Source organism: Hemicordylus capensis, chromosome 15 (genome assembly GCF_027244095.1).
Source record: "Hemicordylus capensis ecotype Gifberg chromosome 15, rHemCap1.1.pri, whole genome shotgun sequence".
NCBI lineage: Eukaryota > Metazoa > Chordata > Lepidosauria > Squamata > Cordylidae > Hemicordylus > Hemicordylus capensis.
In genome coordinates, this window is record NC_069671.1 from 6,844,605 (window position 1) to 6,859,633 (window position 15,029).

Genomic DNA, 15,029 nt, shown 5'->3' on the forward strand with positions numbered 1-15,029 from the left:
CCGCTGGAAGCCTACAGCAGGAGTTGAGGGCATGCCCTCAATCCCGCTGTTGCTCCCCTGCAACTGGTACTCAGAGTTATCTCCTGCCTTTGAGGCCGGAGGTGGTCTATAGCCCTCTGAATAGTAGCCGTCCCTGCCCCCACTGCAAGTTAAGCATCATTTTTAACACAGAGATCCTTGAGGGCACAAACCACACCACCCAGGACTAACTAAAGAGGATTTGAGGGGCCCCGGGGTTTGTTGAGGCCCTGGACTTCAACCCCAAAATCCAGGGGTAAGAGCGCCTCTGAACCCAACTAGTGCGTTTTTGAACTTTGGCTAGCTAGATACCTCTGGGAAGACCACAAGCCCTTTGGCGTGGGGCCACAGCTCAGTGGCAGAGCACAAGCTTTGCAGGCAGAAAGCCTCAGGGTCCAGTCCTGGATCTTTCCAAGAGGTGCTGGAACCCTAAAGAGCTACTGCTAGCCAGCATAAACCATACTGAGCTAGACTGTCTGGCTCAGTATAAAGACAGCTTCCTCAGCATGGCATTTAGGCAACGCAACCAAAAACTAAACAGAAGCTCATGGCAAAATTGAATGATTGAATGAATGAAAATTGGACACCAAACAGGTGATTAAGGTGAGCAACACTCTGTAGAAAATCTGTTCAAAGTTCAGGAGTTCCAAAGCAACAAGGATATCTGGATCACGTCTGCTGTGAAATACTGTGATTCATAAACCATGAAATACACTCTTGTTCTGGTCTTTCACTTTATTGTTAACCTTGCTGTTGCACTTTAAATGAGCAGAGTACTTATTCATTCATTGTTATTGCTGCATAGGTAGAATACTTCATAGGAACTTTAAGAGGGATACACTTCATGGGAAGCTGCCTTATACCGAGTCCAGTGGCGCTCTTACCCCTGGACTTTGGGGCCGAAGTCCAGGGCTTCCACACACCCCAGGGGGCCCCAAATCCTCTTTAATCGGTTCTGGGTGGTGGGGTTTCCACTGGCCTGCACTGTGCCGGGTGATTGAGTGTGCTTATGACCTGTGTTGGATGTAATAAATAAATACATACATACATACATACATAATCTGTTAGCTGCCCCATAACAAATTGTTCTCTTTAGAGACAAAGGGGAGAGTGGGGAAAGAAACGTGTAGGGTAAGAATAGGGGGATGATGCTTAACTTACGGGGGGGGGGGAGTTGTCTCCAGCAAGGGGGGCCCCTCCAAAGACCTTTAGGTCCAGGCTACAAAATTACCTAGGTGCACCTCTGACTGAGTCAGAGCATTGGTCCATCTATCGTAGTATTGGCTACCCTGACTGGCAGTGGTGCTCTAAGGTGAGTTGTGCTCAGCTTTGAATCCAGATCTTCCAGGCCCAAGTCCGGCTATGGCTACGGCTATTCAGATAACTGTGGTTTTTTTTTAAAAAATGGAGTGAGGTTCATGAGCTCAGAACTTCAGTCTGGCTGCAAGACAAGAACACCCACAAAAGGTGGCCACACAGCCATTTACGCACCCACCTAATATCTGAAGATTCGCTATCTACATCCGACAGTTCCAGCAGGTCTTCAGAACTTCCTTCTTCATCTGAAAAGGACCTCCGAACCTTCGGCTGAAGCATGTCTTGAGTGATTTTGTTCCGAGCATCCATGCTTCGCACGTCCTCTTCATTACGGCACTTATCTAGAAAGATGGGAAATCAATTGCCATCTGAAGAGGAGATTCCTCCTTGCCTTGCAAAATGCCCACAAGGCTGGTTTGCTAAGATCACTAACCTAGACGGAACTCAGTGGGCTTTACAGTCATGCCTCTGACAACAACTCGTCTTCACTATGCTGCAAGAGGTTTACATACAGCATCTCTCCCTTACACTGGAACAGATGTGCATGCTACAGTGGATTCAGCCTACTATTTCTGAATGAGCACAATTTTATTATTAGCAGCAAACTTTGCTTTCTTAAAGCTCCGCAACATTTAAGATCCAGACCATCGGGGAGCGGAGGACACTTTATATAACCATTTTGCAGCTGCTAAGCAAAGTTTAAATTTCTGGAACAAGGCATGCTGGGACTGAAGTTAATTCCAAGCTGCATGCTCTATTCCCAGATGCGTGGGGGCTAATTAGGATAACCTAGTGACGAGGAAACTGTGGCTGAGCAAATTACGCTGAAAACACAATCCAAAGCTCTATGCTCTAGATCCAGTGAGGCCCTGCTGTTGGTTGTGTGCAATCAAGAGACACTTAGGTGTACTCAGCCAGCATGAGAGCCAGCGTGGTGTAGTGGTTAGAGTGCTGGACTAGGACCGGGGAGACCCGAGTTCAAATCCCCATTGAGCCATGAGACTAGCTGGGTGACTCTGGGCCAGTCACTTCTCTCTCAGCCTAACCTACTTCACAGGGTTGTTGTGAAAGAGAAACTTAAGTATGTAGTACACTGCTCTGGGCTCCTTGGAGGAAGAGCGGGATATAAATGTAATAATAATAATACTAATAATAATAATATTTCCATGGAGCTTGAACATATTACAATTATCTGGGTTGCAATACACACACAGATAGCTGCCTATAAATATCCTTTTTTTTACTTGCCTGGGTGCTGGATGAGATAAGCTTCCACCAAATTGTTCAGAATATGATTTTTACAAATACGTTCCACCGGACATCGGCAAGTTGGACAGAGTGAGGAGCGTTCCATCCACCCTGAGTAGCAAGCAGCACAAAATGTGTGCATACAGGGCTGCAGGCTAAAGAAAAAGAGAAGTCAACACAACACACACCTACACCTCTACCGTGAAACTGAACATGGAGCAGAAAGAGGCTATGGCTTTTAATTGGCTCAATTTCTGTTGACCAGAGTCAAATACTTCTTTCAGCAGTCCTGGAAAGAAGTAAGAACTCTGCTGTTGTCTTTCTCCATTTCACAGCACCCCAAAGCTGCGGGAAAGACGAGCAGCCAGGTACAGGTAGACATCCAATTCAGCTGCCACCGGTACCCTCTGCCCAGTTTAAGCCCAGCTAGATGTGATGGAAGGACAGCCATGTTTCTTGCTCAAGTATCCATCCCATTCATGTATAAAGTGGGCGCTGCCTGCCTTTAAGCAGGCATCTGTACTACACTGCCCCCCTTGAGGCAGTGGAGGCTCTGCAACGGATTGGCTGATCTAGTGTAGCACCATGGAACAGCCAGTTGCTCAGGCAACGGAGGCAACAAGGGGCTGATCAGAGAGGGGCTTTGAAGCAACCACACGTCACTTAAGGTGAGGAGAGAGGAAGACAGAGAGGGGACACTGGGTGGGGCGACAGAGTGGGAGTTCTCAAGGGAACAGGATGACTAGAAGGACTAGGTGCTGTAGGCAGTGGCCTTAAAAAAAAAAACAAAAAACACTAAACCAGAGAAAAACAACACGTGCTGGAATCTTTCCCCTATGAGGAAAGCACCGTGTGGAAGAAAGGTTTCTCTCCCTTTGGTCATCTGCTGAAGCTAAATGCAGAGAGATTCAGGACAGACAAAAGGATGTACCTCTTTACACAACATGCTGAACTACGGGATTCGCTGCTGCCAGATGTGGTGATGGCCACCGATCCACATGGCGTTTAAAAGGGATTAGACAAACTCATGGAGGATAGGGCTATCAGCGGCCATGACCCTTGAGAGAGCGGTATATTTCCATCAGGATCCGAGCAGGCACGCCTCTCAAGGTGCCAGAGGGCACCAATGGGAGGGGGTGGTTGCCCTTTCCCCTGCTTATACCTGGCCACCGCATGGACTAGATGGGCCTTTGGCTTGATCCAGCAAGGATCTTCTTATGCTCTTACGCAGCAAGGATGTTTGGAGGGTTGGGGGCAGTGGCCAAGAGTTGCTCGCTCTAAAGATAGGGATGGGGAGAGATTCCAACACCTGCCTGCCCCCATTTTGGAGAAGGGAAAAGCAGGAGCACAAGTAATGGACAGATGTGCTTTAGACTTGTTCTCCCAGAAATCCAGTGGCAAGTCAGTTCTGACCTATGGGTCTGCCACTATTATGCCTAGTTGGTGCCACGCCGACGCCTTTCCAGCCACCCGTACCTGACGCAGTCATGCAGCAGTTCCTGGCAGATGATGCAGGTGAGCGTTTCTTCCATTTTGTCCGGCTTCACATTCGCCGACTTGGTGTCCTCAGGGCCAGCTTTCATTGCACATTCATTTGGGGTGGTCACCTGAAGATACGAGCTGGCATCGCCATCTGCAAAGGAGGGAAGCATGTCACAATTGTAACATTCAAAAAGACACAGTGTAAGCCAACACACTGTGACTCAATAACCAAGAGGCTGGCTATTGGGAAGAGCCTCCATCCCCTGACACCCAGCAGATGCCAAGTTCCAGCTTATGTGGAGGGGATTCCCTGTAGTCCACGAGCCAGACTCACAAATTTTGGCCACTGTACCATCTCTCGGGGCAGATGCTCATCGTGATTTTTGACATCTACACCTCTAGAGATAGAAAATAGGAAATAGCATTGTTACACTGACCTTTCTCTGTGTTTCCAGCACTCCCTCTAATCTTTTTCATCAGAAAGCGGAATGAGTTTTGTTCTGGGAGGCAGTATCAAGGCAGTGTGCGCACATGTGCATTATTATGTGCCACTATAGATACCGCGCTAATAGCTAAAAAGCTTGGCTGAAGAAAAGATGTGTCTTTAGTTGTTTTCTAAAAGTCAACAGGGATGGATATAAAACTACAAAAACAAAACGAAGTATTGTGGGGAAGGGAAGTTAGAATGGGGACTGCATGGGGGTATTCTCCTTATCAGGTAAAATGTGTCGTCAAGTCGATTTTGACTCCTGGCACCCATAGGGCCCTGTGGTTTTTCTTTGGTAGAATACAGGAGGGGTTGACCATTGCTTCCTCCCACACAGGATGAGAGAATGCCTTTCAGCATCTTCCTATATTGCTGCTGCCCGATATAGTACCACCAGGGATTCGAACTGGCAGCCTTCTCCTTGTTAGTCAAGCATTTCCCCACTGCGCCATTTAAGCTGGCATTCTCATTCTCATTATGTGGTATTAAAAAAAAAATCTTAAGCACACCTTTTTAAAAAAATGAACTAGGTCAGCTAATATTCAACTGAACTAATAAGTCAACTTTCAAAAATATATATTAATTTCTGTCTGCAAGGCAGGGGGAACAAAAGCAAAATTTCCTTTCATTTCTGATTTGGCATGCAGGTCTCCCCAGAGATTTGTGTATTCTTTCCATGGAATCACAGCAGCAATTATTACTTAATTTATTATTTATAAATAAATTTATATTCTAAATAATTTATTAGTGCAACTCCTACCTCCACCTTTTAGGGTTCTTTGAGAGGGTTTTTGAAAAGGTCAAGTCAAGAAAGATTCAGCTGCAGCAATGAATGAACTGCTCTTACGCGCCACACGGTCCACGCTGCATTCCTAGCCCTACTGTTTTGCCCGACTCCCTCTAAAAGTCTCATGCTCCACAATCTCACAAGGTCAGGAGATTGCCATCAGTTTTAATCAGTAGGAAGCTGCCGTATACTGAGTCAGACCATGGGTCTAACTAGCTCAGTATTGTCTTCACAGACTGGCAGAAGCTTCTCCAAAGTTGCAGGCAGGAATCTCTCTCAGCCCTATCTTGGAGATGCTGCCAGGGAGGGAACCTAGATGCTCTTCCCAGAGTGGCGGCTCCATCCCCTGAGGGGAAGATCTTCCAGTGCTCACACATCAAGTCTCCCATTCAGATGCAACCAGGGCAGACCCTGCTTAGCTAAGGGGACAAGTCCTGCTTGCTACCACAAGACCAGCTCTCCTTTCTGTGTGTGTTGGTGCTTTACAGTATCGTCAGCCCCAAGCGTGACTTGCAGCACTGAAGGATTGGCCGACTCTTCCCGCTCCGTGGCAGGAGTTTCTGCAGCAGGCATGCATGCACTCGCCTCTGGCCCCTGCCAGAGTAAGGTACAGGTGTGCCTGCTGCCATTTTTAGTTGGGCTGAGGGCTCTTGTCGCATCCAGAGTGTAGGAAACAGCTCTCACTTCCAGGAGGGAGCCGATTACCCCAATCTTGCTGCAGCAAGAGCCCACAAAGCGGTGGTGGTGGCAGGGAACAGGTGAGAGGCGACGGGGGAAAGGCGGCAATGGGGAGCAGAAGCGGCGGAGGAGGCAGCATGGGGAGGAGCAGCAGCTGGTGGCAGGGAAACCGGCTGCAGCTCAAAAGGCTGGCAAACATCTTCCCTTCCCGAGCGAGGGCGAGACTGTTCCCTTCCTGGGAGAGACTGAGCAGCTGTTTGGGATTGCTGCACCAGGGGGGCAGGGGCTGAGTTTTGTGTGCATGTGCGCAGCTTAGAGGGAACAGTGCCTTCCTCTGACATGGATAACATTTCATAGTAGTTTTTGTGTTTTTAAGAACTCTTAAGGATGATAAAAGGATGAACACACACAGAGCGGGAACTCTCACCTATTTTCTAGAGGTGTAGATTAGGAGTGTAGGTTCGAGGGATGTACACCGTGTCAGAAATCACAGTGCTCATGGATGACTAAAGGGTTTCCCTGAAGATTCTTCCACTTGCCCCCACCCTCAGGGATGGCAGGCCGTCTCTAACAGCACAACCTGCGCTAAGCACAAAGCTCTTCAGACTGAAAACTATGCCGCGAGGCAGCACTTATATGGGCCCAGAAAGGACTTTATTGGCTCCCTGGGTCACATGATGCTGCTGGTCACATGATGCGGATACTAACCTCCTCTCATTTTCTTCCTAACGGGCTCCAAGACCTCCTCTTTATCCCTGCTTCTAAGCTCAGCCATCGGCAATACCATTTTCTCTTTGACCCCTGAGGAAAGGTCAGAGGTTTCAGTATTTCCATTTGGCTGCTTGTGTCCTGGTGATGCTTCTGGCTCACATGGCTCCAGGGCGGGGGAAACAAACGGAGGAGTGAAGACGAAAGATTCTGACCCTGAAAAACAGAGAAGGCAGAAGATCAGTGCAATGCAAGCATGAGAATATTCGCTGCTGTTTATTACTCTGTGGACAGAAGGAGCTGAATATATGAAGCAGCCTGGCATTGAGTTAGACTATTGGTTATCTATGTATTTAATGTGTATCTGTGTGTGTGTGTGTGTGCGTGTGTGCATGCACGCGCACACACACAGGCCAGAACCTAAGGGGTATACTCGTGAGTCAAATGGGCCATAACCCAAAATTTGGCTTTTAAAAAGCCAAAACTGGCAACAGAGACACACACACACCACCTATAACAAAAGTCCCCTATGCGGTTCAAATGAAGCGGTCAAAAATATAAAAAAACAAACATTTAACACATATATACACAATTTAAAATGATAGATCGATTAAAAACTCAGCTAAAAGCCTGACTGAACAGGTATGTCTTTAGTACTTTTCCAAGTTTAAGTTATTTATTGCTTAAAACCGAAGTCATCACAATCGATACTACTCAATAGTTCCACACTATTCTAGCTTACTACTGTCTACTCTGATTGGCAGCATCTCCTCGTCTAGCCCACGATTGACTACTCTAACTGGCAGCATCTCCTCAGCATTCCAATCAGGAGTCTTCCCCCAAATCTGCAACATGAGAACCTTTTAACTAAAGGTGCTGGAGATTGAACCTGGGACTTTATGCATGCAAAGCATGTGCTCTGACACTGAGCTATAAACCTCTTGAGGGTGGGGAGGGGAGATAGATAAAATTTCCCAAAACCATGACGGACATAAGCCTGATCCTAGAGTATGAAGCTGAAAAACCCTACAGAACATCAACAGCATGGCCACGATCACGTCAGTTATTTGGCCCAGTGAACTAAACCTTTACCAGATGTTGAGGGATTCTCCTGTCCAGTGGATATGGACTCAGCGAGAGAGGTAGCAGCAGCTTTAAAGAGGTCTGACGTAGAAGTGGATGGCTGTGGTTCATCATCGCGAGACTGAGTAGCTGATGGCAATGCCATTGAGGTCCCATCATCACTTTGTCTGGTATTTGAGGTATCTTTGGTCACATGGCACACGCTGTCAACATTGGCTTCTGAAAGCAGGAGAGGGGAGGATCTCTTGGTGGTGTTGAGGAATCAGTATTAGAATCATATGAGGAATCAGGCTTAGAGGAATTAACAGGATTCCACAGTCTTAAAGGGGGATGCGGCTAATCCAAACTGCTCATCTTCCCCCGCCCCATGCTGGTTCTTGAACTAAGCGCTTTACTTACCTACTGGCTCATTAGCTGCGTCCTGTTTTGGGTTTAGGGATTCGTAGAGATAAGCAACATCTGAAAGGAGAAGACGGTTTAAGCCAATGGTTCCCCAAAGAGCAAGTCTCCTTATAAGTAGTTAGGAGGAAGGTGCAAACTCCTTCCTTTCTCTGCCTCCTATTCCCACCAGTTCTACCATCCCAGTCCCGTTCCCCTTGATCAGCACAATTCTAACAGTGATGTTTATGTCAATGGTCAGCACGAGTGAAGGGCAGCCAATGTGGTGTAGTGGACAGAACATTGGATTAGGACCTGGGAGATCCAAGTCCAAATCCCCACTCAGCCATGAAGTGCAGTGTGTGTGTGTGGGAGGGGGTCCCTGGCTGGGTCACTCTCTCTCAGCTTAACCGACCTCACAGAGTCTTTATGAGGATAAGACCATGCATGCACGCACACACCACTCTGAGCTTTTTGGAGGAAGGATGAGATAATGTAAATGAACAATAATAGTTTGTTTGTTTTTAAATGAACAAGTCAGCACCTTTCACACTAACTAATATTTTCATGCATGAGCTTTTGGGGGTTACATCTGAGGAAGTGGGTTATGTGTGGGAAGTGTGTGTGTGTGTGCATGCACACACACACACACACACACACCCATAACAAAAGTCCCCAATGCAGTTCAATTAAAGCAGTCAAAAATATAAAAAAGTAAACATTTAACACATATATACACAATTTAAAATGATAGATCAATAAGAACTCAGCTAAAAGCCTGGCTGAACAGGTATGTCTTTAGTATATTTTTGATTGCTTCATTTGAATCGCATGGGGGACTTTTGTTATCGGCGGTGTGTGCGTGTGTGCATGCGCACACACACACTTCCCACTCATAACCCACTTTATGCATGAAAGCTCATGAATTAAAATGTTAGTTTAAAAGGTGCTGACTTTTTCAAAATAAAGATCTATATAAATGACTAACGGCATATCACATTTATTTTTACACGAATGTAAGTTAAGACATTAAAAAGATGATGAGACAACCCACATGTTTTTCTCAGCAGTCTCCCACTCTTAGTCCATATGGTCCTATCCAGCCTCTGCAAAGCCTCAGGATGAGAATGAGCATAAACTCATGGAATTCATATTATTAAGATTTGGAGGAAAAAGTGAGTGGAAGAACACTCAAGCCTAAGAGGGGAAAAACAACAACACCCCCTCTATCCCCCAAGAGGCAACTAAAAAAAGCAGTATTCCCTTACTGTTTTCTGGCTCATTTTTCCTGTAAACAACATAGATCACATCTCCAGTCTGCAGAGGGCAAACCTGTTTCTTCACCACCTTCTGTTTATTAATAATTGTTCCATTAGTGCTGTAGGGAGACATAAGACATCCTCAGGATTAACAAGGGATGGGTGTGTATGTGTGTGTCCATGGGGAGAGGAGAAAGGTGGTTTGTGAGACCAAGATTCACCTTCTCATTTATCACATTGTTATGGCCCAGGCCCACTCATATTGGAGCAGAACTCATAGCCCAGCAGGTCAGGCCGAGGCCCGTGTGTCTTTGCCAGCGTGATGTAGTGGTTAGAGCGCTGGACTAGGACCGGGGAGACCAGAGTTCAAATCCCCATTCAGCCATGAGACTTGCTGGGTGACTCTGGGCCAGAGACAAGCTGGAAGCTAATCCCACTCTTCCTATGACAGAGCACTTACGTTGATGTCACCTATATTGTCCTGCCTTAGTCAAATGCATTGATTAACTAGCCTCAAGCAGGGACCCCTTGGCTGTTACTTTAAACATCCTTTTTCTTAGAATCACACACTAAGTAGATGTACACAAGAAGTAATTGAATTGCTGTCTCACACATATAGCTTAGCTTCTTCCTTCTTAAACAACCCCTTTTGACTTTTTAACACTCTTTGGAGCAAGAGGAGCCAGGAGCCTCTTCCGGCAAAGACAGACCAACAACTTAAGAAATGCAGATGTTTGGAGAACAAAAGGAGCCAACTGCTTCCTGACAACAAAAAGACAGTACACAGAGGATGCTACTCTGAACTGGTCTAACAAAGAAACTGTTTTGCCATGAGAGGGAAGTTTCATGATAAGAGCGACTGACACTTTGGAGATCATGGACTGAGACTGCTAGCTTGAAAGAACTCCTAGTGAAAGTCTATAGGAGCCAGCTGCTATAAAAAGGGATCTCTGGACATGGCAAATCAGCAAGCTTTGCCCACGAGCAGATCTTTGCTCAAGAGCGATCCCAGAGTTTGCTGTTCAAGCCACGGGGCTAGAGCAGGAACTCTTTCCATGGACAGGAACCGTTGGCGACCTCTGCTGCGAGTGAGAAGTCAAGACTACCCAGCCATAGTGCTCTCTCTCGCTCTCTGCTTTGCTCCAAGCATTTATCACCAGCCTGCCTGACTGCTGGAAGCCTGCATCCTTTCCAAACTCCAGCAACAAACAAGTCCTTTGAAGCCTTCTTCGTGAACCTGGTGAGATACCTATTCAAGCAGCCGGCTCCCGCCTCCCCTCCTCCCTACTAGTCACTGCCATCCCTCTCCGAAGCCCTCCCTTCTTCTTTCTCTGCTTCTCTCTAAATGTTTTCTTAGGATTTGATAGACAGCTGTAATTACTGATTGCACACACATATGTTAGCTAGGCACACTGCACGACACCTTGAATCGGAAACATGTTTTTAATTTGGATGACCTGCTTGAATTTTATCCTGATGAGCAACTTTCTATAATAAAGCCGACTGAACTTTCTAAGTGTGTCTCCCTCTATCTGTGCTTGCGCGCCCAAATTCTACATGGTCATCATCTCATTTTGTGCATGATGCGACTTTCCCTCTTTCCCTCTGAGCATACACAGAGTGCAAAACCAGGTGTAGTTCACAACAACATTGAGTTAATTCAGATGTATGATGTCAGGGTGCCCAACCTGAGGCTCTCTACCTGTTGTTGGACTACAACTCCCACCATCCCCAGGCACAATGAACTGCAGCTGAGGATGATAGGAGTTGTAGTACAACAGCAGCTGGGGAGCCTCAGGTTGGCCACCCCTGAATTATGTCAATGCAGCAGTCAAGGAGCATCAGGATCCAACCCTACTTTCTGATCCTTATGTGCGGGGGGAGTACGAACTATAGTTTGCCAGCTCCATATAAAATGACAAACTGTTAACTTGGCCGAAACCAGAAGTGGAAGCAGGATAACTTTGCATGTGAGATAAGGAAGTGCGAGAGCCAGAGGCTCCTTGACATGCTTTGGGAATGCACCTGAACCACTCCATTGAAGTTCATGCCAGCCAACAAACCAGGTGGGCCCCATTATGTGTGGAAAGTACCCAGAGATCAAGAGAGAATGCTACATGGAATTATTTTTGGCAGACTAACACGGCAATCCCTGTGGATGCAATTAAGAGTGGAACGGATGAAGTCAAGTCAGGTCTGTTCGAATCGAAAGCATCTGGACAGATTCAGATCCTTTGGGGAGGTGAAAACTCAAACTGCAACTAGCAAGGCCACAAGACGGCTGGGAAGAGTCCCTCCCTCCTTTCTCAGAAGTGCCCCCAAAAGCAAAATGTCATTGCTGCCATCTGGTGGAAGAATGGGAAGCTGCCATCTACTGAGACAGACCCTTGGCCCATCTTAGGAACATAGAAAGCTGCCATATACTGAGTCAGACCATTGGTCCATCTAGCTCAGCATTGTCTTCACAGACTGGCAGCGGCTTCTCCAAGGTTGCAGGCAGGAATCTCTCTCAGCCCTATCTTGGAGATGCTGCCAGGGAGGGAACCTAGATACTCTTCCCAGAGTGGCGGCTCCATCCCCTGAGGGGAATAACTTACAGCAAGGTTTCTTAACCTTGGCCCCCAGATGTTGTTGGACTACAACTCCCATCATCCCCAGACATGGCCTTTGTGGCTGAGGATGATGCGAGTTGTAGTCCAACAACATCTGGGGGACCAAGGTGAAGAAACCCTGTCTTATAGTGCTCACACTTCAAGTGTCCCAGTCATATGCAACCAGGCTAGACCGTGCTTAGCTAAGGGGACAGGTCATGCTTGCTACCACCAGACCACCTCTCCTCTCCCTAGCTCTGTATCATCTACTATGATTGGCAGTGGCTCTCGGGGTCTTCAGGCAGGAATACTTCTTTCTCAGCCCTAACTGGAGGTGCCGGGAATGGAACCAGAGACTTTCTGCATGCTAAGCAGATTTTTTACCACTGAGCTATGGCCTCATCCTGCAGCAACACTCCCGCCCACGCAAGAAAGGCCCTATAAACTAAAAACCCTTCCAGCCATGAGGGTCACTTCCAGCTTCTGATGTTCTGAACCATAGAAACGAACATCAGAAAGCAAGGATGCTTAGAGCCTGGCTATCCACCTGTTCAATGGAAGTGCTCAAGCTGCATCTCTGTCATTAAACAGCACAGTTGTCACTAACATTTTTATTGTGTAGCTTGCATAGCCTTATATTGTTTTAAAAGTTTTGCAAACTGCCTTGAGGGAGAGATAGAAGAGGAGAACTGGTCTTGAGGTAAAGGTAAAGTTGTGCCGTCGAGTTGGTGTCAACTCCTGGCAACCACAGAGCCATGTGGTTTTCTTTGGCAGAATACAGAAGGAGTTTACCACTGCCATCTCCTACACAGTATGAGATGATGCCTTTCAGCATAGGTGTTTCCAAAAGTCTGGGAAACATACCAGTGGGGATTCAAACCAGCAACCTCTTGCTCCCTAGGTTACTTCCCCGCTGCACCATTAGGTAGCAAGCATGAATTGTCCCCTTTGGTAAGGAAGGTCCACCCTGATTTGCATTTGAATGGGAGACTACATGTGTGAGCACTGTAAGATATTCCCCTTAGGGGATGGAGATATTCCCCATAGGAGATGGGGCGCTCTGGGAAGAGCATCTGCATGCTTGCATGCAGAAGGTTCCAAGTTCCCTCCCTGGCCGCATCTCCAGATAGGGCTGAGAGAGAGACTCCTGCCTGCAACCTTGGAGAAGCTGCTGCCAGTCGCTTACATAGAGAGAGGTGGCTGTCACCCATCACATGAAAAGTATGTCTTAAAACCCAAAGCTGACCCTCAGAAGGCTCATTTATACCCAACATTTGGGTAATTCTGTGGATAAGCGATATATAAATATGCATAGAAGTAGCAAAGGACTTCAAGCTGCCACTCCAATCAACCTGCTAACTATTTTTCATTTATTTATTTGCTACATTTTTATACCACCTTTCTGCCTTGACAATTTTGTACCAATTTATAAAGCGGTTTTAAATCCAACCAACTCTTTTTGTCGTCCCACTTGTTCTAATACTTAATGCTTCCCTCAAAACTTCTCCATCCTGCCAGTAAAAACAGATCAGCCGGATCTATACTGAAAGTAAGACCTTTCAGCCAGTTGTGGCACTCTGACAATTCAGGCGCTTTCAACCGCAGATGGAAACATGAGTCACAACAAAACAAAAGTAACAAATCCAAGTCAAATGGATTTATTTTTGTCACAGAGAGAAAGCCGTTCAAAAAGAAACCAAAAGCATTGTATAACTCTGCAGCAAGGAAGGCCGTTTAAATTTGACTACAATTAATCCTAGAACTGAATGCAACGAGCTAGTTTTAAGCATTGCTACTCTCCTCCATTTTATGTTATTCCTTCTAATAGCAAACTGGAGGATCCATGCCAACCACAGACAGACCAGGAGGTCCTGCACATCTGGGGGGCTCCCCAGGATTACATACAAACATTACTGTGTTTAAAGAGAGAGAGCCCCACTGCTGTCTCAATGGGGACCGTGTGTGCATAGTGTTGTCCCTTGGAACACTAGGGTAATCCCAAGGGTAATGGAATCAGACAATGCCACCACTTTTTCAGTGATTGTTGCCATAAACATATTTTCAAGTTGGTATTATATACACCCACTGGCAAGAGAACATCTCCTACTATGAAGTCTTATACAAAACCCTTTCATATTATAGCTTCTGAAGCATGCAAAATAGGGTGGTAACGGAATCAGAAATGAAGTCCCAAAATTCTGATTCTGTTACCCATGTATTTTGCAAGTTGCAGATGCCATCTATAATATTTAAGGGTTTGGGGGAAATATGGTCTTATAGTAGGATATGTTCTTCTTTTGCCAGTGGGTATATATAACAACAACCTGAAAATTTGCTATTGGCTACAGTCATGAAAAAAGTGGTGACATGCCTGATTCTGTTACCCTTGGAACTGCCCATCAGCAGCATTTAAAGTTTTAACAGTAATAAAGGCAGGGGTGGGAGAGGGAGTGACCCTGGGGAGCCTCAACTTGTGGCCGATGTAACTGTCCTGGTTTCCTCTCTCTCCACCTCTAAGGAACCTCAGGTATTGCATGTCAGCAAAGAGTTTTACGGAACTGCCAAAAGAATCATAGAATGTCCAAGCTGGAGGTCACTGCAAGAAACTGCTGTGGCATTCGCTGTCAGATGGGCTGCAACGGAAAATATTGCAATTCTAGGATGACACCATTTACGTGTAAACAGTCTAACCTTCAGTGAGGGAGACCCCAACCCTGCATGAGGTAGCACTTACATTTATATACCGCTCTACAGCTGGAAGCTCTCTAAGCGGTTTACAATGATTTTAGCATATTGCCCCCAACATTCTGGGTACTCATTTTACCGACCTCGGAAGGATGGAAGGCTGAGTCAACCTTGAGCCCCTGGTCAGGATCGAACTTGTAACCTTCTGGTTACAGGGCAGCAGTTTTACCACTGCGTCCACCAGAGGTAGACTGTTCCATTGTCAAATAGCCCTTATAGTTAGGGCATTCTTCCTCATGTCTAGTCCA

The 15,029-nt window shown here is 46.5% G+C and overlaps 1 protein-coding gene across 3 annotated transcripts in view; it reads right to left on the minus strand.

Annotated features, from left to right (window-relative positions):
• The window catches only part of CHFR (checkpoint with forkhead and ring finger domains), a 30,719-nt gene that overhangs the window by 10,588 nt on the left and 5,102 nt on the right, over positions 1–15,029 (minus strand). For all 3 annotated transcript variants that reach the window (XM_053280525.1, XM_053280523.1, XM_053280522.1), the window contains exons 4-10: positions 9,455–9,564; positions 8,208–8,267; positions 7,818–8,027; positions 6,726–6,941; positions 4,060–4,216; positions 2,584–2,738; positions 1,514–1,676 (exon numbers count right to left, since the gene is read on the minus strand). In XM_053280525.1, the coding sequence (XP_053136500.1) occupies positions 1,514–1,676; positions 2,584–2,738; positions 4,060–4,216; positions 6,726–6,941; positions 7,818–8,027; positions 8,208–8,267; positions 9,455–9,564 (1,071 nt within the window). The remainder of the gene's footprint in view (positions 1–1,513; positions 1,677–2,583; positions 2,739–4,059; positions 4,217–6,725; positions 6,942–7,817; positions 8,028–8,207; positions 8,268–9,454; positions 9,565–15,029) is intronic.